This window comes from Neofelis nebulosa, chromosome 4 (genome assembly GCF_028018385.1).
Source record: "Neofelis nebulosa isolate mNeoNeb1 chromosome 4, mNeoNeb1.pri, whole genome shotgun sequence".
Lineage (NCBI taxonomy): Eukaryota > Metazoa > Chordata > Mammalia > Carnivora > Felidae > Neofelis > Neofelis nebulosa.
The window spans coordinates 163,411,663-163,433,248 of NC_080785.1; the positions used below are offsets into that span (position 1 = coordinate 163,411,663).

The 21,586-nt window shown below is 50.6% G+C and overlaps 1 protein-coding gene and 1 long non-coding RNA gene across 3 annotated transcripts in view; one reads left to right on the forward strand and one right to left on the reverse strand.

Annotated features, from left to right (window-relative positions):
- Nucleotides 1–21,586, forward strand: part of MUC16 (mucin 16, cell surface associated) — a 95,769-nt gene that overhangs the window by 10,400 nt on the left and 63,783 nt on the right. For both annotated transcript variants that reach the window (XM_058728843.1, XM_058728842.1), the window contains exons 4-6: nucleotides 774–14,816; nucleotides 15,950–16,495; nucleotides 18,399–18,512. In XM_058728843.1, the coding sequence (XP_058584826.1) occupies nucleotides 774–14,816; nucleotides 15,950–16,495; nucleotides 18,399–18,512 (14,703 nt within the window). The remainder of the gene's footprint in view (nucleotides 1–773; nucleotides 14,817–15,949; nucleotides 16,496–18,398; nucleotides 18,513–21,586) is intronic.
- On the reverse strand, nucleotides 55–1,740 carry LOC131511084 (uncharacterized). The gene is made up of 2 exons (XR_009261335.1): nucleotides 1,639–1,740; nucleotides 55–254 (listed from the first exon to the last, which is right to left on the reverse strand). It is a non-coding gene; the product is annotated as an uncharacterized LOC131511084 (long non-coding RNA).

Here is a 21,586-nt window from a genome sequence, read left to right on the forward strand (position 1 = left end):
ATTCAGATACCATCACTAAGGTCAGGGATTGCCAAGAACAGGGACAGGTACACCTGAGATGCCATTGGTTTATTCTATGGGACAATTCATAATTACAAAATGATTATAACACTGTCCACTGTTACAGTGTTCTGCAGGTGAGAGGAGGTGTCCATTTAAGGTGCTAGGTGGATGAATACAGCTGTCCTGATTCCTGAAAGCAATACTTTGACGTGTCTTTCTATGCTGGAAGGTGGAAAGGTTCTTCATTTCACCTAATTAGAAGTGAAAGAATAAGACAATATATAGGAAGTAAGGTGCCTTAATCTACCTCTTCCCTTAACCTGTTAAAAACCAAGCCACAGAAATTTTCATTAGAATCACAGTTTTGAGGTCTAGGGGATAAAGACAGATATTAGACTAAAAGAGATTGATTGAGAAGGCTGAACCAAGGTGGAAAAATGGAGAGGGAGAGTTTTTCTCCACCAAAAGTTGGGAGAGTTTTTCTCTATTCCTGTGTAGAATCGTTACCCTCCACTAAGACATGAGATGTGGTATATAGGTCTGCATGGAGGCCACACTGATATAAAAGCCTAAGATACCAGAGGGAGCTCTGAGAGCCAGTAGACCAAGCTCATGTACCCAACATTAGGCACAGGGTTGGACAATATGATTCCTGCCATCTAGAGGAACATATTATGTGCAGATTTGTAAGGAGAGAGGAAGGAGAATCAAAATCAGAAGAGCCCCATTTTTACCTCCTTGCAAACTTCCTAACTGAAGAGCTGTTTCAGTCACAGGCCTGCCCACAAGAAGCCCAGGAACATCTGAAGATATCCTAAATCCAAGCTCCAAGGAGCCCAGCAGCAGCCACAAGACCAGGATCACTGTGGGAACTTCTCTTAGGGAGACTCCAAAAGAGACTGCTCCTGTGGATACCACAGTGGGACTGGCCACCCTTCAGTCCCTGAACACAGGGAGTGTCAGCACCAAATTCCTTCCCTTGCCCACAGGAAATGCGATGACAGCAGAATCATCCACAGAAATGGCAGTAGTTACAAATAACATCTCACACTCCACACATCCAGCTGAGGCCTGGGCTAGTACTTATTCTGGGACACCAGAAGGGACAAGCCAGTCAAGAGGAACAATGTCCTCTTTCCACCCAGAATCAACTTCTGTAGGGGCCACAGGGAAGGTTCAGCAAGTCAGCTCAGGCTTGACTTCAAAGACAACTGAAATGGACTTGTCCACACGGTTTGGCTCCACCGAGGGGACTGCAGTGGGCACTCATTTCCCCTTGAGCACATCTTCCACTGGTCTTCAAGACTCTGCAACAAGTTTAGTTATCTCCAAGGTAGCCACAGGCTCAGTGGCAGATAAATCTGAACTTAAAACCATGCCGTGGGTCAGCACCGTGGTCATTCCTTCCACGGCCTTCAGTACAAAGGCAATGGCAGTTGAACGACAGACAGGTGGATCTGTGGGGAAGGCTTATTCACCTGGCCCGTGGCCAAAGCAGATACCTGGGAGTGACCCAATGTCAAGTGCCTCCCCTGTGAAGCCAGACACAGCTACCACCACCCTCACAACCCACATTCCTCCAACAGGACCTTGGACTTCTGACAGGTCAGAAGGCTCAGCCACTATCAGCCTCACCAGTATGGCAAAAGAGACAACTGGTTCCTCTATATCTGCTACTTCCCCTTTGGTGGGGCCCAATTCTGAGTCCATCACTGGACTGGAGACCACTGAAATGGCATCTCCACCTGGAGTCCCTTCTGTGACATCATATCCGACAGAACTAACAAGCAAGGGTGGGGCTCTCACTGTGGTGATCACCTCCAGCCCCAGGGGAGCAAGGTCAGTTTCAACTATAATGACTAGCCCAGAGAGGAAGTCCAGGGCCACAGGCAGCACCCAAGCACCAGGGACCTCTCCATGGACTGTCACAGACACAGCTGTCCAGTCACATGTCACTGGTTTGCCCAAAGTCAGTTCTACAGGGAGGACACTTTCCTCCTCAGCAGTGGCTACTGGAACAGCTGAACAACAAACAAGTGTATCTGTGGGTGCGGCTTATTCATCTGCTATCACACGGTCAGACAAGACAACTGGGAGTGATCTGATTCATGGTGCATCTCTAGAAGCCACAGACACATTGCATCTCACCTCCAGAGAACAAACCACATCGGCAACTCTGACCTTTAAAAGCCAAACCATCACCAGCCCTACCAATGATGCTTCAGGAGGAAAAATGAACTCTTCACCATCTGGTGTATTTCCTTCAATGGGGTCTAAGACGCTGGTGGCCGTCACAAGTGTAACGACTAGTGAGGCTGCCTCTATGACTGAGCAACTGTCACAGACCTCATTTCCTGCAGAAGCAAGCATGATGAGTACGACCACAGCCCCCCCTCCACGTGTCATCACCACTATCACCACTATGGGAACCAACCCAGTCCTGACTACCACGTCCAACCCAGAGAGGAGAGAGAGCACCATGGACAGCACCCTGGCTACAGAGACCAGCACATCTGCCATGGAGCATCCTTCCACCTGGTCATCCACAACTGCTTCTGCCCCAACATCAGGCTCCTGGGCTATGAAAGACATAACTTCAATTTTGAAAGTCACAGGTTCTCCCAAAACAACTTCTGCAATGGGCACAACTTCATCCTTAGCATCAAGCATGGAATCAGGCTCTTTATCTACTCCCCATGGCATTATGACTGTTACTGGAACCAGCCCAGCCAGTCCATCTTCTCATGCTTCAGCTGAGGATATGAGGTCCACAAATATGAGAACATTGATTCCTTCAGACACAACTGCATCTATGCCCATTTCAACTTCTGGTATTGAGAAGATGAACACCTCACTTCCTGACATTTTAGACACAAGTTGGACTACCAGTAAAAGAAATACAGAAGTTCTGCCTGATTCAATGGCTTTCACTGACCATCCAAATACAAACACTGACCCCAATATCCTCCTATCCGTTTCACTGCCTGATTCTCTGCCCACACATGACTGGACTACTGGGAAACCTGTGTCACCAGCCACAACCACTACCTCCACTCCTCAAGGGGACACAACTCAAAAATTCAATGTAATGAACACGATCAGACCAACTACCTCATACATACCATTCTTTACAAGGGAAACAGGTATAGCCCCTTCGCTAGGTTACACTCCTACAAATGAAGAGAGAAGAACAGAGAAATACACCAATGACAAAATATCTACCCCAACACTTCCTCAGTCCATGAGGTCATCAGATACCACCAGGGGCCGTATAATGAAAGTTGTGACAAATGGTGAAAAACTAACCATGAGTGAACAGAATGGTACTACTAGGACTACATCTGAGGGCACACTAGCCTTGGGTACCTCAGCCATAGCATCAAGGGCAGAGATGCACTCGGCTGCGACTCAGGGTTCTAGACACTCAGAGACGACCACTAGCATGGACAGACATTCAGAGGATATGTCACACCCAAGCCCTTCCTCTGAGCAGGACATCAGCTCTCCATCTTCCCTGGTGCCTTTATCTTCCATGACCTCATCCTCTACAGTGTCCCCCACACTGCCAACTAGTAATCCTCCTTCTCTTGCACCTGTCACATCACCTCTCACCCATGGCCTGCTGAGAACCCACAGCACTTGGGACACAAGCTTGGAAGGTGTGATCAGTTCACCCTCAGGTCTGAGTAAAACCTCAGTAGACATTCAGGCCTCATCTGAAGACTCTACTGATACAGAGGCCACTCACCTTCCCCAAAACACAGCAGTGCCCTACGTAGGGACCCTCAGTTCTGCATGGGAATCTAACCCCTTGGCCCCAGCAGGCTTACAGCCAGCCACGGGCACATCTCAAGTCAAGACCTCCTCCATTGGTGGGGATGCCATGGCTTCCACAAAAGGGTCGGGCCTCTCTGGAACCACGGAGACTGAGACACCATCAAAGATGTCCCTGGCCCCGTACCCATGGGAAACCAACACGTTCCGGCACACCAGCTCAGCCACGGAGGAAATCACTGTCCCTTCCAAGGTGTCCACTGGTACTAATACTGAGGCCACCAGGACAGACGTCATGTTCTTTAGCAGGGCATCCACCCCGGGCCCTGTTCAGCGCACAATGTCACCAGACTTCCCCACAGAATTCAACACCAGGCTCTCTCTTTCCCCCGTCATGACAGAATCTGAACCTATAACCATGGACACTATAAACATTCCCTTAGAGACTATACCACAAGGAACACTAGTCTGGGATACATCAGCCACAGCATCAGGGGCACAGACACACTCAGCCATGACTCAGGGTTCTCCACGACCAGAGATGACTACTAGCGGGGACAGAGGTCCTGAAGATGAGTCACCCGCCAGCTCTTACTCTGAGCAGGACATCAGCTCTCCATCTTCCCTGGTGCCTTCTTTACAAGTTAAGTCCTTGACTTCTGCAGTGTCCCCCACACTGCCAGCCAGTAGTTTTTTTCCTTCAGACTCTGTCACCGCACCTCTAACCACTGGCCAGCCGAGGACCCACATCACATGGGGTACGAGCTCAGAAGGTGTGAACAGTTCACCCTCAGGTCTGAGTCAGACCTCACTCGATGTATGGGCCCCATCTGAAGTCTCTACCACTACAGAAGCTATTCACCCTTCTGAAAACACAGCAGTGACCCACATGGGGACCCTCAGTACTGCATGGGAAGCCCACTCCTCAGCCCCAGCTGTCTCAGAGACAGCCACTGGCACATCTCCGATTGAGACCTCCCCCACTGGTGGGACCACAGTGGCTGTCACACCAATGCCTGGCTTCTCTGGAACCACGGAGCCTCAGACACAGTCAAAGTCCTCCCTGGCCCCGCAACCACAGGAAACCATCACATCCCAGCACACCACCTCAGCTACAGAGGAAATTACCGTCCCTTCCAAAGTGTCCACTGGTACTAGGTCTGAGGTGTCCAGGACAGTGTTCATCTCCCTGAGTGGAACTTCCATCCCTGTCCCTACTCGGGCCACAGTGTCACCAGGCATCTCCATGGGAATCAACACCAGGCTCTCTACCTCACCAGTCATGGCAGAATCTTCACCTATAGCCATGGCCACTGAAACCATTCCCCCGGAAGCTATATCCCAGGGCATGCTAGCCTGGGGCACATTACCGACAGCCTTGGAGCCTCATACGCTCTCGGCTGTGACTCAGGGTTCTCCACCTTCAGACGTGACCACTAGCATGGACAGGCGATCTGAGGGTGTGTCACTCCCAAGCCCTTCTTCTGAGCAGGACGTCAGCTCTCCATCTTCCTTGGTGCCTTTACATGCCATGACCTCGTCCTCTGCAGTGTCTTCCACTCTCCCAGCCAGTAGTCCTTTTCCTTCTGACTCTGTCACCTCACCTCTCACCGCTGGCCTGCCGAGGACCCACATCACATGGGGTACGAGCTCAGAAGGTGTAACTAGTTCACCCTCAGGTCTCAGTCAAACCTCAGTCGATGTATGGACCCCATCTGAAGTCTCTACCACTGCGGAAGCTATTCACCCTTCTGGAAACACCGCAGTGACCCACAAGGGGACCCTCAGTTCCACATGGGAATCCCGCTCCTCAGCCCCAGCTGGCTCAGAGATAGCCACAAGAATGTCTCCGATCAAGACCTCCTCCCTCGATGGGGATGCCACAGCTTCCACACCAACGCCTGGCCTCTCTGGAGCCATGGAGCCTGAGACACAGTCACAGTCGTCCATGGCCCCGGAACCACAGGAAACTGGCACATTCCCCCATACTATCTCAGCCACAGAGGACATGAGCATCTCTTCCAAGGTCTCCACTGAGTCTAGTGCTGGGGCCTCCAGGACAGACGTCATGTTCTCTAGCCAGACATCCACCCCTGGCCCTGTTCAGCTCACAATGTCACCAAACATCCTCACAGAAATCAACACCACGCTCTCTACCTCCCCTGTCAAGGCAGAATCTGAACCTATAACCATGGCCACAGAAACTGTTCCCCCAGGGACTACATCCCAAGGCACACTAGCCTGGGACACATCAGACACAGCATCGGGGGCACAGACACACTCAGCCGTGACTCAAGGTTCTCCACGCTCAGAGATGACCACTAGCGGGGACAGAGTTTCTGAAGATGAGTCACCTGCCAGCCCTTCCTCTGAGCAGGACGTCAGCTCTCCATCTTCCCTGCTGCCTTCTTTACAAGTTATGTCCTTGACTTCTGCAGTGTCCCCCACACTGCCAGCCAGTAGTCCTTTTCCTTATGACTCTGTCACCTCACCTCTCACCACTGGCCTGCCGAGGACCCACATCACATGGGGTACGAGCTCGGAAGGTGTGAACAGTTCACCCTCAGGCCTGAGTCAGACCTCAGTGGAGACATGGGCCACGCCTGAAGCCTCTACCACTACAAATACAATGCCCCCTTCTGAAAACACAGCAGTGTCCCAGGTGGGGACCCTCGGTACCTCAAGGGAATCCCACTCCTCGGCCCCAGCTGGCTCAGAATCAGCCACAGGCACATCTCTAGTCAAGACCTCCTCCCTCGATGGAGACATCAAGGCTTCCACTCCAGTGCCTGACCTGTCTGCAACCACGGAGGTAAAGGCACAGTCAATGTCGTCCCAGGCCCCAGAACCACGGGAAACTGGAACATCCCCCCTTCCCAGCTCAGCCCCAGAGGAAATCACCGTCCTTTCTGAGCTGTCCACTGGTAATAGTGCTGAGGCCTCTAGGACAGCTGTCATCTCCCCTAGCAGGACATCCATGCCTGGACCTGGTCGGCCAGCGTTGTCACCAGACATCCCCACGGGTATCAACAACAGGCTCTCTATCTCACCTGTCATCGCAGAATCCTCACCCATTTCCATCACCACCAAAACAGTTCCCCGACCGACTACATCCCAAGGCAGTATAGCCTGGGACTCATCAGCCACAGCTTCGTGGGCAGAGATGCACTCAGTTGTGACCCAGAGTTCTCCACACTCAGATGGGACTACTAGCGTGGACAGGGTTTCTGAGGATACGTCACGCAGAAGCCCTTCCACTGAGCAGGACATCAGCTCTCCATCTTCCCTGGAGCCTTTCCATGCCATGACCTCGGCCTCTGCAGTGTCTTCCACTCTCCCAGCCAGTAGTCCTTTTCCTTCTGACTCTGTCACCTCACCTCTCACCGCTGGCCTGCCGAGGACCCACATCACATGGGGTACGAGCTCAGAAGGTGTAACTAGTTCACCCTCAGGTCTCAGTCAAACCTCAGTCGATGTATGGACCCCATCTGAAGTCTCTACCACTGCGGAAGCTATTCACCCTTCTGGAAACACAGCAGTGACCCACAAGGGGACCCTCAGTTCCACATGGGAATCCCACTCCTCGACCCCAGCTGGCTCAGAGATAGCCACAGGAATGTCTCCGATCAAGACCTCCTCCCTCGATGGGGATGCCACAGCTTCCACACCAACGCCTGGCCTCTCTGGAACCATGGAGCCTGAGACACAGTCACAGTCGTCCATGGCCCCGGAACCACAGGAAACTGGCACATTCCCCCATACTATCTCAGCCACAGAGGACATGAGCATCTCTTCCAAGGTCTCCACTGAGTCTAGTGCTGGGGCCTCCAGGACAGACGTCATGTTCTCTAGCAGGACATCCACCCCTGGCCCTGTTCAGCTCACAATGTCACCAGACATCCTCACAGAAATCAACACCATGCTCTCTACCTCCCCTGTCAAGGCAGAATCTTCACCTATAGCCATGGCCACTGAAACCATTCCCCCGGAAGCTATATCCCAGGGCATGCTAGCCTGGGGCACATTACCGACAGCCTTGGAGCCTCATACGCTCTCGGCTGTGACTCAGGGTTCTCCACCTTCAGACGTGACTACTAGCATGGACAGGCGATCTGAGGGTGTGTCACTCCCAAGCCCTTCTTCTGAGCAGGACGTCAGCTCTCCATCTTCCTTGGTGCCTTTACATGCCATGACCTCGTCCTCTGCAGTGTCTTCCACTCTCCCAGCCAGTAGTCCTTTCCCTTCTGACTCTGTCACCTCACCTCTCACCACTGGCCTGCTGAGGACCCACATCACATGGGGTATGAGCTCGGAAGGTGTGAACAGTTCACCCTCAGGCCTGAGTCAGTCCTCAGTGGAGATATGGGCCACGCCTGAAGCCTCTACCACTACAAATACAATGCCCCCTTCTGAAAACACAGCAGTGTCCCAGGTGGGGACCCTCGGTACCTCAAGGGAATCCCACTCCTCGGCCCCAGCTGGCTCAGAATCAGCCACAGGCACATCTCTAGTCAAGACCTCCTCCCTCGATGGAGACATCAAGGCTTCCACTCCAGTGCCTGACCTGTCTGCAACCACGGAGGTAAAGGCACAGTCAATGTCGTCCCAGGCCCCAGAACCACGGGAAACTGGAACATCCCCCCTTCCCAGCTCAGCCCCAGAGGAAATCACCGTCCTTTCTGAGCTGTCCACTGGTAATAGTGCTGAGGCCTCTAGGACAGCTGTCATCTCCCCTAGCAGGACATCCATGCCTGGACCTGGTCGGCCAGCGTTGTCACCAGACATCCCCACGGGTATCAACAACAGGCTCTCTATCTCACCTGTCATCGCAGAATCCTCACCCATATCCATCACCACCAAAACAGTTCCCCGACCGACTACATCCCAAGGCAGTATAGCCTGGGACTCATCAGCCACAGCTTCGTGGGCAGAGATGCACTCAGTTGTGACCCAGAGTTCTCCACACTCAGATGGGACTACTAGCGTGGACAGGGTTTCTGAGGATACGTCACGCAGAAGCCCTTCCACTGAGCAGGACATCAGCTCTCCATCTTCCCTGGAGCCTTTCCATGCCATGACCTCGGCCTCTGCAGTGTCCCTCACATTACCAGCCACTAGCCATTCTCCTCCTGCTTCTGTCACCTCACCTCTCACCCTCAGCCTCTTGAGGACATGGGGCATGAGCTCGGAAAGCATGACCAGTTCAAACTCAAGACTGAGCAGCATCTCAGTGGAGATCCAGGCCACATCTGAAGCCTCCTCCACTGCAGAGGCCATTCACCCTCCCAAAACCACAGCAGTGACCCACATGGGGACCCTCAGTACTGTATGGGAAGCCTACTCCTCCGCCCCAGCTGTCTCAGAGACAGCCACTGGCACATCTCCGATTGAGACCTCCCCCACTGGTGGGACCACAGTGGCTGTCACACCAATGCCTGGCTTCTCTGGAACCACAGAGACTGAGACACAGTCAAAGTCGTCCAAGGTTCCAGAACCATGGGAAACTGGCACATCCCCCTATACCAGCTCAGCCTCAGAGGACATCAGCATTTCTTCCGAGGTCTCCACTGGGACTAGTGCTGAGGCCTCCAGGACAGACATCATGTTCCCCAGCAGGACATCCACCCCTGGCCTTGTTCAACTCACGATGTCACCAGACTTCCCCACAGAAATCAACACAAGGCTCTCTACCTCCCCTGTCATGGTGGAATCTGAACCTATAACCATGGCCACTGAAACTGTTCCCCCAGGGGCTATATCCCAGGACACAGTAGCTTGGGACACATCAGCCACAGTATCGGGGGCACAGACACACTCAGCTGTGACTCAGGGTTCTCCACGCTCAGAGATGACTACTGGTGTGGACAGAGGTTCTGAAGATGAATCACCCAGCATCCTGTCCTCTGAGCAGGACATCAGCTCTCCATCTTCCCTGGTGCCTTTCCCTGCCATGACCTGGTCTTCTGCAGTGTCCTCCACACTGCCAACCAGTAATCCTTCTCCTGCTCCTGTCACCTCACCTCTCGCCCCTGGCCTGCTGACCCACAGCATGTGGGGCATGAGTTCAGAAGGTGTGACCAGTTCATCTTCAGTTCTGACCAGCACACTAGTGAATATCCAGACCATTTCTGAAGCCTCTACCACTACAGAGGCCAGTCGCCTTCCTGAAAACACAGCAGCGACCCACGTGGGGACCCTAACTTCTGTATGGGAATCATACTCCTCGGACTCAGCTGGGTCAGAGACAACCATAGGCACATCTCCAGTTGAGACCTCCTCCTTTGATGTGGATGCCACAGCTTCCACAACAATGCCTGGCCTGTTGGGAACCACAGAGACTGAGATACAGTCAACATCATCCCTGGCCCCAGAACCACGGGCAACCATCATGTCCCAGCATACCAGCTCAACACCAGAGGAAATCACTGTCCCTTCCAAGGTGTCCACTGGTCCTAATGCTGAGGCGCCCAGGGTACCCATCATGTCCCCGAGCAAAACATCCATCCCTGGCCTTGTTCAGCCCACGAAGTCACCACACTTCTCTACAGGAATCACCACCAGGCTCTCTACCTCATCCATCATGGCAGAATCTGCACCTATAAACTTGGCCACTGAAACTGTTCCCCTGGGGGCTACATCCCAGGGCACGGTAGCCTGGGACACTTCAGCCACAGCATTAGGGGCACAGACACACTCGGCTGTGACTCAGGGTTCTCCACATTCAGCGGTGACCTCTAGTGTGGACAGAGGTTCTGAGGGTGAGTCACGAGTAAGCCCTTCCTCTGAGAGAGACATCAGCTCTCCATCTTCCCTAGTGTCTTTACCTGCCATGACCTCATCCTCTGGAGTGTCCCCCACGCTGCCACCTAGGAGTTTTTCTCCTGTTCCTGTCACCTCACCTCTCACCCCTGGCCTGCTAAAGATCCTCAGCACATGGAGCACAAGCTCGGAAGGTGTGATCAGCTCACCTTCAGGTCTGAGTCAGACCTCAGTGGAGATATGGGCCACGCCTGAAGCCTCTACCACTACAAGGTCTATCCACCTTCCCGAAAACACAGCAGTAACCCATGTGGGGACCCTCAGTTATGCACTGGAATCGCATTCCTCAGCCCCAGCTGGCTCAGAGCCAGGCACAGGGACGTCTCCAATTGAGACCTCCTCCCTCCCTGGGGATGCCACAGCTTCCACACCAATGCCTGGCCTCTCTGGGACCACAGAGACTGAGGCACAGTCAATGTCACCCCTGACCCCAGAAACATGGGAAACGGTCATGTCCTGGCATACTGGTTCAGCTCCAGAGCCTATCAGCATCCTCTCTGAGGCGTCCACTGGGACTACCACTGAAGCATTCAAGACAGATGTCATTTCTTCTAGCAGGACATCCATCCCTTTCCCTGTTCAGACAACAATGTCATCAGACATTGCCACGGAAGTCAACACCAGGCTCTCTACCTCCCCTGTCATGGCGGAATCTGAACCTATAACCATGGCCACTGAAACCATTCCCCCAGGGGCTACATCCCAGGACACAGTAGCCTGGGACACATCAGCCACAACATTAGGGGCACCGACACACTTGGCTGTGACTCAGGGTTTTCCACATGCAGTGGTGACCTCTAGTGTGGACAGAGGTTTTGAGGGTGAGTCACCCACCAGCCCTTCCTCTGAGCAGGACATCAGCTCTCCATCTTCCCTGGTGCCTTTACATGCTATGACCTCAGCCTCTGCAGTGTCCCCCACACTGCCAGCCAGTAGGCCTTCTCCTCTTGCTCCTGTCACCTCACCACCTCTCACCACTGGCCTGCCAACAATCCACAGCACGTGGGGCACGAGCACACAAGGTATGATCAATTCACCCTCAGTTCTGACCAGCACGTTAGTGGACACTTGGGCCACATCTGAAGCCTCTACCCCTACAGAGGCCATTCACCCTCCTGAATACACAGCAGTCACCCATGTGGCAACCCTCCGTTCTGCCCAGGAATCCCACTCCTCGTCCCCAGCCTCATCAGAACCAGCCACAGGAACATCTCCAATCGAGACCTCCTCCATCGGTCAGGACACCACGGCTTCCACACCAATGCCTGGCCTCTTGGGAACCACAGAGAAGGAGACAGTTTCATCATCATCCCTGGCCCCAGAACTGTGGGAATTGGACTCCATTTGGCACACCAGCTCAGCCACGGAGGAAATCACCGTCCCCCCTGGGGTGTCCACAGGTTCTAGTGCTGAGGCCTCCAGGACAGACGTCATCTCCCACAGCAGGACATCCATCCCTGTCCCTTCTCAGCCCACAATGTCCCCTGACATCCCCATGGAAATCAACACCAGGCTCTCTACCTCCCTCATTGAGGCAGAATCTGCACATATAATCATCGCCACCAGAACAGTTCCCCCGGGAGCTACCTCCCAGGGCACACTAGCCTGGTCCACATCAGCCTCAGCCGGGTGGTCTCATATACACTCAGCAATAACTCAGGGTTCTCCACGCTCAGAGGTGACCACTAGCATGGAAAGAGTTTCTGAGAATGAGTCACACACAAGCCCTTCCTCTGAGCAAGACATCAATTCTCCATCTTCCCTGGTGCCTTTTCATGCCATGACCTCAACTTCTGCAGTGCCCCCCACGCTGCCAGCCACTGGTCCTTCTCTGGTTCCTGTCACCTCACCTCTCACCCCTGGCCTGATGAGGACCCCCAGCACGTGGGGCATGAGCTCAGAAGGGGTGACCAGTTCACCCTCAGGTCTGACCAGCATCTCAGTGGTGGAGACTCAGGCCACATCTGAATACTCTACTGCTACAGAGGCCATTTCCCATGCCGAAAACACAGCGATGACTCACACGGGATCCCTCAGTTCCACATGGGAATCCCACTCCTCGGCCCCAAATGGCTCAGAGCCAGCCACAGGAATGTCTCCAGTCGAGACCTCCTCCCTCAGTGGGGACACCCTGGCTTCCACACAAATGCCTGGCCTCTCTGGAACCACGGAGACTGAGATACAGTCAGCGTCGTCCCTGGCCCTGGAACCACGGGAAACCAGCACATCCCGGCACATCAGCTCAGCCACAGAGGAAATCACCGTCCCTCCTGAGGTGTCCACGGGTACTAGTCCTGAGGCCACCAGGACAACCATCATGTCCCCCAGCAGGACATCCATCCCTGGCCCTGGTCAGGCCACAGTGTCACCAGACATCCCCACAGAAATCAAAACCAGGCTCTCTACCTCCCCTGTCAAGGCAGAATCTGAACCTATAACCAGTACCACTGAAACTGTCCCCCTGGGTGCTACACCCCAGGGCACACTAGCCTGGGACACATCAGCCACAGCATCGGGGGCACAGACACACTTGGTTGTGACTCAGGGTTCTCCACGCTCAGAGATGACTGCTAGCATGGACACAGGTTCTGAGGATGCGTCACCCACCAGCCCTTCCTCTGAGCAAGACATCAGCTCTCCATCTTCCTTGGTACCTTTACTTGCCATGTCCTCGATTTCTGCAGTGTCCCCCACACTGCCAGCCACTAGCCCTTCTCCACCTGATCATGTCACCTCATCTTTCACCCCTGCCCTGCTGACGATCCCCGGTACATGGGACATGAGCTTGGAAGGTGTAACCAGTTCACCCTCAGGTCTAAGCAGACCAGACCTCCAGACCTCATCTGAAGCCTCTTCCACTATAGAGGCCATTTACCTTCCTGAAAACACAGCAGTGACCCACGTGGGGACCCTCAGTTCTGTAGGGGATTCCCACTCCTCTGCCCCAGCTGGCTCAGAGACAGCCACAGGCACGTCTCCAGTTGAGACTTCTTCCCTCCGTGGGGATGCCACAGCCTCCATGCCGATGCCTGGCTTCTCTGGAACCACAGAGACTGCGACATTGTCAATGTCATCTCTGGCCCTGGAACCATGGGAAACTGGCATGTATCCCCACACCAGCTCAGCTCCGGAGGAAAGCACTGTCCCTTCCAAGGTGTCCACTGGTATTAGTCCTGAGGCCTCCAGGACAGCCGTCATCTCCCCTAAGGGAACATCCATCCCTGTCCCTATTTGGCCCACAATTTCAAAAGACTTCACCTCGAGAATCAACACCAAGCTCTCTACCTCCCCCGTCGTGGCAGAAGCTGCACCTAAAACCATGGCGACTGAAACTGTTCCCCTGGGGGCTACATCCCAGGGCACATTTCCTTGGAACACATCAGCCACAGCCTCAGGGGCTCATATGCACTCGGGTATGACTCAGGATTCTACAGGAGCAGAGATGACCACTAGTGCGGACAGAGGTTCTGAGGATGAGTCACGTACCAGCCCATCCTCTGAGCAGGACATCAGTTCTCCATTTCCTCTGGTGCCTTCCCATGCCATGACCTCAGCTTCTGCAGTGTCCAACACACTGCCAGCCAGTAGTCCTTTTCCTTCTGACTCTGTCACCTTACCTGTCACCACTGGCCTGCTGAGGTCCCACAGCACATGGGGTATGAGCTCAGAAAGTGTGACCAGTTCACCTTCAGGTCTGAGTCAGACCTCAGTGGAAATACAGGCCATGTCTGAAGCCTCTACCACTGCCAAGTCCATTCACCCCCCCGAAAACACAGCAGTGACCCATGTGGGGACCCTCAGTACTGCATGGGAAGTCCACTCCTCAGCCCCAGCTGGCTCAATAACAGCCCCACGCATGTCTCCAATTGAGACCTTCTCCGTTGCTGGAGACACCATGGCTCCCACACCAATGTCTGGCCTCTCTGGAACCATGGAGACTGACACACAGTCAACGTCACCTCTCGCCCCGGAAATGAGGGAAACCATCATGTCCCAGCCCACCAGCTCAGCCCCAGAGGACATCAGCATCCATTCTGAGGTCTTCACTGGGACCAGTGCTGAGGCCTCCAGGACAGACATCATGTCCCCCAGCAGGACATCTGTGCCTGGCCCTGTTCTGCCCACAATGTCACCAGACATCCCTATGGAATTCAACACTGGGCTTTCTACCTCTTCCCCTAGTGTTGATATTGGAAAAGTCACCATCATCACCAAGAAAGGTACTCTATGGCTGTATCATAGGATACCCTTACCTTGGACACATTAACTACAGTTGGTGGCTGAGTGACTCACATTTTAGTGGTTGAGAGAGGATCCATAGCACGCAGATTGTTGCAAGGATACATTAAGCAAGAGTTTTCTTTTCTTTTCTTTTCTTTTCTCTTTTCTTTTCTTTCTTTCTTTCTTTCTTTCTTTCTTTCTTTCTTTCTTTCTTATAAACCCTGCTTTTGCTTTTTTGGTAGTGTTCCATGCTTCACCCTTCCTTTCTTTAGATTCTTTCACAATAACTGATATTAGAAAATTATTTCCTATTCCTCTCACCTCACCTCACATTTCTAGCTCTGACAGAGTTTTATTAGTCATAGTCTTGGGATCTTTAATCATTTTATCTCCATTATTGAAGAGCACCTCCTTTGAAACAATGGCCACCCTTGACATTACTGTAAATTAAAAGAATATAAGTTTCTTTTCACAACTATAGTTGTAATTAACGTGTAGACTAGCTTTTCTACAATGTGGCACCTTTCTCTGTCCTAACAAGCCTTGCAGAACCTCTTATCCAATGGGCATTATCTGTTCCACGGAGGAGACTAATATTTCCACTCCAATACTGATCTTCTTTGGCCCCAGAACATTGAGGCAGGGCCACTTTCCCATCTCTCTCCTGGACTGCAGGAGACATTCATAGCCCTAGACTCTAGTTTATAGTCACCTTTAAACACACCTTTATCTCCTCTGTCCACTAATGTTTTTCTGTTTTGTTTTATTTTAGAGACAGAGAGGGAGAGAGAGAAAGAGAGAGTATGCACAAGATCAGGAGCTAGGGGCAGAGGAAGAGAGAGAGAGAGAGAGAGAGAGAGAGAGAGAGAGAGAGAATCTCAAGCAGACTCCACCCTTGTCACGGAGCCTGACATGGGGCTCGATCCCACAGCCCTGGGATCATGACCTGGGCTGAAATCACGAGTCAGACACTCAACTGACTGACCCACCCAGGTGCCCCTCTCCACTCATACTTTAAAGGTTCCAAGCCTTAAGTCACTGGGAAAATATGAGTTTTGGACCAGCCTTCATCTTGGCAGTGTGATGGAATTCAAGTCGATCTCTCTCTCTTATGCATCTCTCTCTTTCGCAGGACCTGCCAGTGTAACCTCCTTCCCAGAACCCAAGCTTTCTGTGTCCATATCAGAAAGGACTCATCACCTGAGCACAGTAATGCTGTCTTCAGCTGAGACCCTTTCAGCTGACACATTGGCACCTTCTCCGTCAGCAGCTACATCTAGAGTCCCAGGTGCCAGCTCAGCCGCCTTCTCAGCCAGTCCATTATTTTGGACGCAACCAGGCCCTAGAGATGCTCTGTCTACTGTGGCAGACAGTCTACCTTCATCAGTTTCAATGCCTTTCCCCTCTTCGGCCTCCACTACCACAGATGTTTCAACCAGCCCAGTCCCCCAGGGGAGCACTTCCTCAATGGCTACCCCGCACACGGTGGCCACCAACACTGGGACAGAGGGCAGCACTGCTGAAGGACCCTTGGTTGTGGCCAGTACTTTGGAGACATGGACCAAGCCAGTCAGGACATCTTTATCATCCAGTGTGGATACCAGAATGACAGAGCAGATTCACTTAGGAACAGAGACGAGGGCTTCTCAACTTCCTCCACACTCAACACAGCTGACAAGTAAGGACCCACTGATCCTGTACTCCCATTATTAGGGGCTCATAGGAAATGACTCTTTTCCTGAGAGGTATAAAGGAGTTATTTAGGAGTTTATTACTGCACAGAAATTCTTTCAGCAAACATTTGTTGATCTATCCTCAGTTCTAGGCACTGGAGAAGCAAATATAAATAAGCAAGTCATTGGATGACTCCAGTACCATGATAGATGTTTTAACATTACTATGATTATGACAACGATAATGCTAATAACAATAGATTTTTATTTCTTTAATGCTTATTTATTTTTGAGAGAGAGACACACACACAAGCAGGGGCAAGCAGGGGAGAGGCAGAGAGAGGGGGAGACACAGAATCTGAAACAGGCTCCAGGCTCTAAGCCGTCAGCACAGAGCCCAATGCAAGGCTTGAACCCACGAACTGTGAGATCATGACTTGAGCCGAAGTCAGACACTCAACCAACTGAGCCACCCAGGCACTCCAATAACAATAGATTTTCCTAGGGCACTTATTCTATGTCAAGGCACTGTTTTATTAAGTTACATAATCCTCAGGCGCCTGGGTGGGTTCAGTTGGTTAAGCATCCGACTTTGGCTCAGGTCATGATCTCGCAGTTCGTGGGTTCCAGCCCATGTCAGGCTCTGTGCTGACAGCTCAGAGCCTGGAGCCTGCTTTAGATTCTGTGTCTCCTTCTCTTTCTGCCCTTCCCCCACTCTCTCTCTCTCTCTCTCTCTCTCAAATAAATATAAACATTAAAAAAATTTTTAAGTTATTTAATCCTCATTCCAACACACCTTTTTTAAAGAAAAGATGATTATAAGCTAATTTTACAGATGAGTAAACCAAGGCACAGAAGGTTAAGTGATTTGCTCAAGATCACAAAGCTAATAAGTAGTGAGAACTCAGACTATATGGCACTAGGAATCTATGCTTTTAATTATTAGGCTAAGCAGCAGTGGTCAGGAGGGAGTAGAAAAAGAAAGAGATTCTGGCATCACAGAAGCTATAGGAGGGGAGAGTTTTAGGAAGGAAAATTGTCAGTCCCATCAGATGCTTGATAGTCAAGTTGAAATGAGGTGAGTCCTTTGACAACGTGTGGGCCCTCAGGGACTCTAATGAAGGGAGTATGAGCGAGTTGAATAGAACTAGCAAAACAGCTAAATTACACATAGACATAGGCTCAATATCCCCCTTTGAAATGATTATGTTTTTATATTAAGGACAGAGTCAAATACAAGGGAAAAGTGAAGAAATTGGTGAGCAAATAAAAGATGATGGAACAAAGTATGTATGGGATGTGGGAAGAACTTGGGGCCTAGGAAGAGGTACACCCCCTCCAAGAGATCTGAAGATGAGGAAAGGAACCTCTTGGGGATTCCATTCCTCTGAAAAGTTGAATTTGGCCCCAACTTTTGTTTGGGAGACAGGTGCGCTAACCACTTTAGCACCTGGTTTGATGGACAACATCTATAGGAGGATGACTTGGTTACCTCTCAATTCACATTAAATTGATTGGTACAATGACAGGTATTGATCCGGGTCTTAAAACATGGCTCAGTAGTTGAGTCATGGGTGTTCAGGAAGCAAGGGATGAGCAGGATGGTAAGAAGGTAGAAGGGTGATTGGGGGAATAGGAGGATCAAAGGAAGAATGGGAAAATGGATAAATGAAAGAAGGAAGGATGGATGGGTACATATAGCAATGGTAGAAGGAAAGATGGACAAATCTATGGGTGGATGAATGGGCAAATGGACAGGGCTGGTCACTCGTGGCATATAGCCCTGGCTCAAGTCCTGGACTTGAGAAGAACTGAGTTATATAGTCAATGAAGTGGATTCATTTGAACAGTGCTCTCTCTCTGGATGAGATGAATTAACCCAGGTTTCTTCTCCACCCTCACCCACAGGGACTGATGGTGTCGTGGAGCGTATTACAAAGATACCCAATGAAGCAGCCCATGAAGGTGTCACAGGACCAGTCCATGTACATGTGGCACCCACATCATCTGCCAGTCCTACAGGTAGGTTCACCTTTGCTTACTTCCCTGTAATCCCACTTGTGACCTTGTTTCCTCTTCCAGAGAGATGAGATGTTTCTTAAGAGAAAGAATAGTGTGGGGTGGTCATGGGCTTCCCTGTCTTAGCTGGATCTTTGTCTAATTGTTACCAGGTGGATGTTACCACTTTTCTTCTCCTCATAACATGCATAGTGAGTTTAGTTCAAGGGTGGATATGCCAATCCCACAAATATGACCCAGTTTAACTTAATTCTGAAAATGCGTATTGATCACTCTCTCTGTGTTAGAGACTGTGCTATAAGCTGAGGATGTGCAGATGAGAATCCTTGGGCATGGTATCCTCAGAGCTCTCAGACCCCCGGGGAAACAACAAAGGAACAAAATTCCTGTGATGCAAATGTAAACGTATGCAATGAAGATGTATTTGAACTATAGAAGGAAGGCTTCATGGGGGGGGGATAATATTTGAACTGGGTTTGAAGGGATGACTAGGGATTTACCAGAAAGACAAAGGGAGTTGATGAAGACATTCTGGATAGAGGGAACAGCCAGCCACATGCAAAAGCACAGAGAGGGGTAAAACTGGAAATATCTTGGAGGAACAAATAATTCACCTTTGCTAAAGTGTGAGGTAGAAGGATGGAGTGGTGGGAAATGATCCTGGAGACAGCAACAGAAAACAATATTCAGGAAACCTTCTAAGGCTTGGTAATGCTTGGATACCCTTTAACAAAAAGACAAAGAATTTTGTGGCAAAAAAAAAAAAAGTTTGGTGAATATATTGCTCCTTCCTAAAGAACGATAGCATGCATAAATATATTAAAGGCTCTGAGAAATTCTACTGTAAAGAAATTTGTTTGGCTTTATTCAACCTAAGGTTTTACACCATTATTGACTGTGGAATCTTTCCCTCTAAAAGGCACCTGTTAACATTTCTCAGTATTATTGTTCTGTCTGAGAGTTTAAGAGGTGCAGGTGTATATGGCAAGGGGTCCTCCTCATTGTGTGGTTAAAAGGTAAAGCTCCCCATACCCATTAAGCTGTTCCTGAGATTTTTGGAGACCAGTCTATTTTACCAGTACATTTTGGAGTCTTTTTCCAAGATGCAGGCTTTGGACAGAGTCACTCCTACCCCCCAGTCAGGTTATTAGTCTTATCTTGTGACCAGGCATCTTTGATTGGGTTCCCCCAGAAGCAAACTTGAGTTAAGGATATGGGACAGGTGGTTTGTCACAGGTGGGGGATGGTCCCAGGAAGCACTGGAGAAGACCAGGAAGGGAAGTCAACGCAAGGTGCATTCATGATCAGGCCACAGCTACAGGCCACAGTGTCGGTCCCACTGGGGAGCTCTGGGAGACAGCCTAGAACATCTCAGTGTTGTCTAATCTGAGGAATGAAGCAGCTGGGGCTTTTGTCAGCCAACTTTCTTCTGTCATTGGCTGTGGGATGCTTGACCCTGCGGTTATAACCCTCAGCACTTCCAGCCTGCCCTGCACCCCAACACACACAGGCTGAGTGAACGCCCTTAGGTGTGGAGTCACAGGGGCTGCATCAGGATCCCATCGGGGTCACTGTATAGGGTATAAGTGGGGCATTGACAGGATTGACTATGTCAGGTCACCAAGAAATGAATCACTGGGTTTCATTCAGGTGGTGACCAGTATTTAGATGGCAAAGCTTCTGAGGAATAGCTAACCGTATTCACTGAGTGCTTTCAAAATAGAGCGGGGTTTCTCAGCCTCAGTCCCATCGGGCAAATAATTACTTGCAGGCTGTCCTGTGCACTGTGGGATGTTTAGCAGCATCCTTGGCCTCTACTCACCACATGCCAGTAGCACCCTCCACATATACACAGTAGCGATGACCAAAAAGGTCTCCTGACATCGCCAAGTATCCCCTGGGAGCAAAATCACCCCAGGTTTGAGAACCACTGAACCAGAGAACTCTTGTTTAACCTCTCCGGATGGACATTTTCTCCTTACGTCCTTCTCTTTTCATCCTGGCTCCCACAGGATCTTGAACTTCAGTTAGGGAATCATAGATTTCAGTGCTGGAGAGTGCTGGTTTAGCACTCAGGCAGAACGATGTTCAAATTTCCACACCAGTGGCCAGCAGCTGTGTGACCTTGGTAAATGATGAGCTCTGAGTTTCTGTCTTTCTCTTCTACAAAACTGCAAGAACAATATAATGTATATTAAGTGCTCTGATGAGGATCAAAGAGATAAAGCACGCTAGGTGCTTGGCAATTGTCCCTCCCCACCCCCCTCCTCATCAACACCAAATACATATAAAGCATTTTAGTATATCCACTCCCAGAAATGTGGGGTTTTTTTTAGATGGTCTTAGTAAAAGAGGGACATGGCTCCCCATCAGAGTCCAAATCCCTTTTATTTTGTTCCTGGACTAAGTCAATGGGCTTTGTGGTCTTTATGGAGAAGCCTCCCGATGGTCCTCCATCCTTCCCTCGGACCATTTTTTGAGGCCCCAGTCAGTAGCTGCTGTCTCGGCCAATGCAACTTTACTCGTCATCAGAATCTGAATTCCATACTACGTGGCAATGAGAAAAAATGAAATATGGCCTTTTGTAGCAACGTGGATGGAACTGGAGAGTGTGATGCTAAGTGAAATAAGCCATACAGAGAAAGACAGATACCATATGGTTTCACTCTTATGTGGATCCTGAGAAACGTAACAGAAACCCATGGGGGAGGGGAAGGGAAAAAAAAAAAAAAAAAAAGAGGTTAGAGTGGGAGAGAGCCAAAGCATAAGAGACTGTTAAAAACTGAGAACAAACTGAGGGTTGATGGGGGGTGGGAGGGAGGGCAGGGTGGGTGATGGGTATTGAGGAGGGCACCTTTTGGGATGAGCACTGGGTGTTGTATGGAAACCAATTTGACAGTAAATTTCATATATTAAAAAATAAATAAATAAATAAAAATAAAATAAAATAAAATAAAATAAAAATAAAAATACTCAAAAAAAATAAAGACAATGCAGCTCTAAAAAAAAATAATAATAATGTAAATAAATATTTTATGTACAGTTTAAAAAAAAAAAGAATCTGAATTCCAGTCACC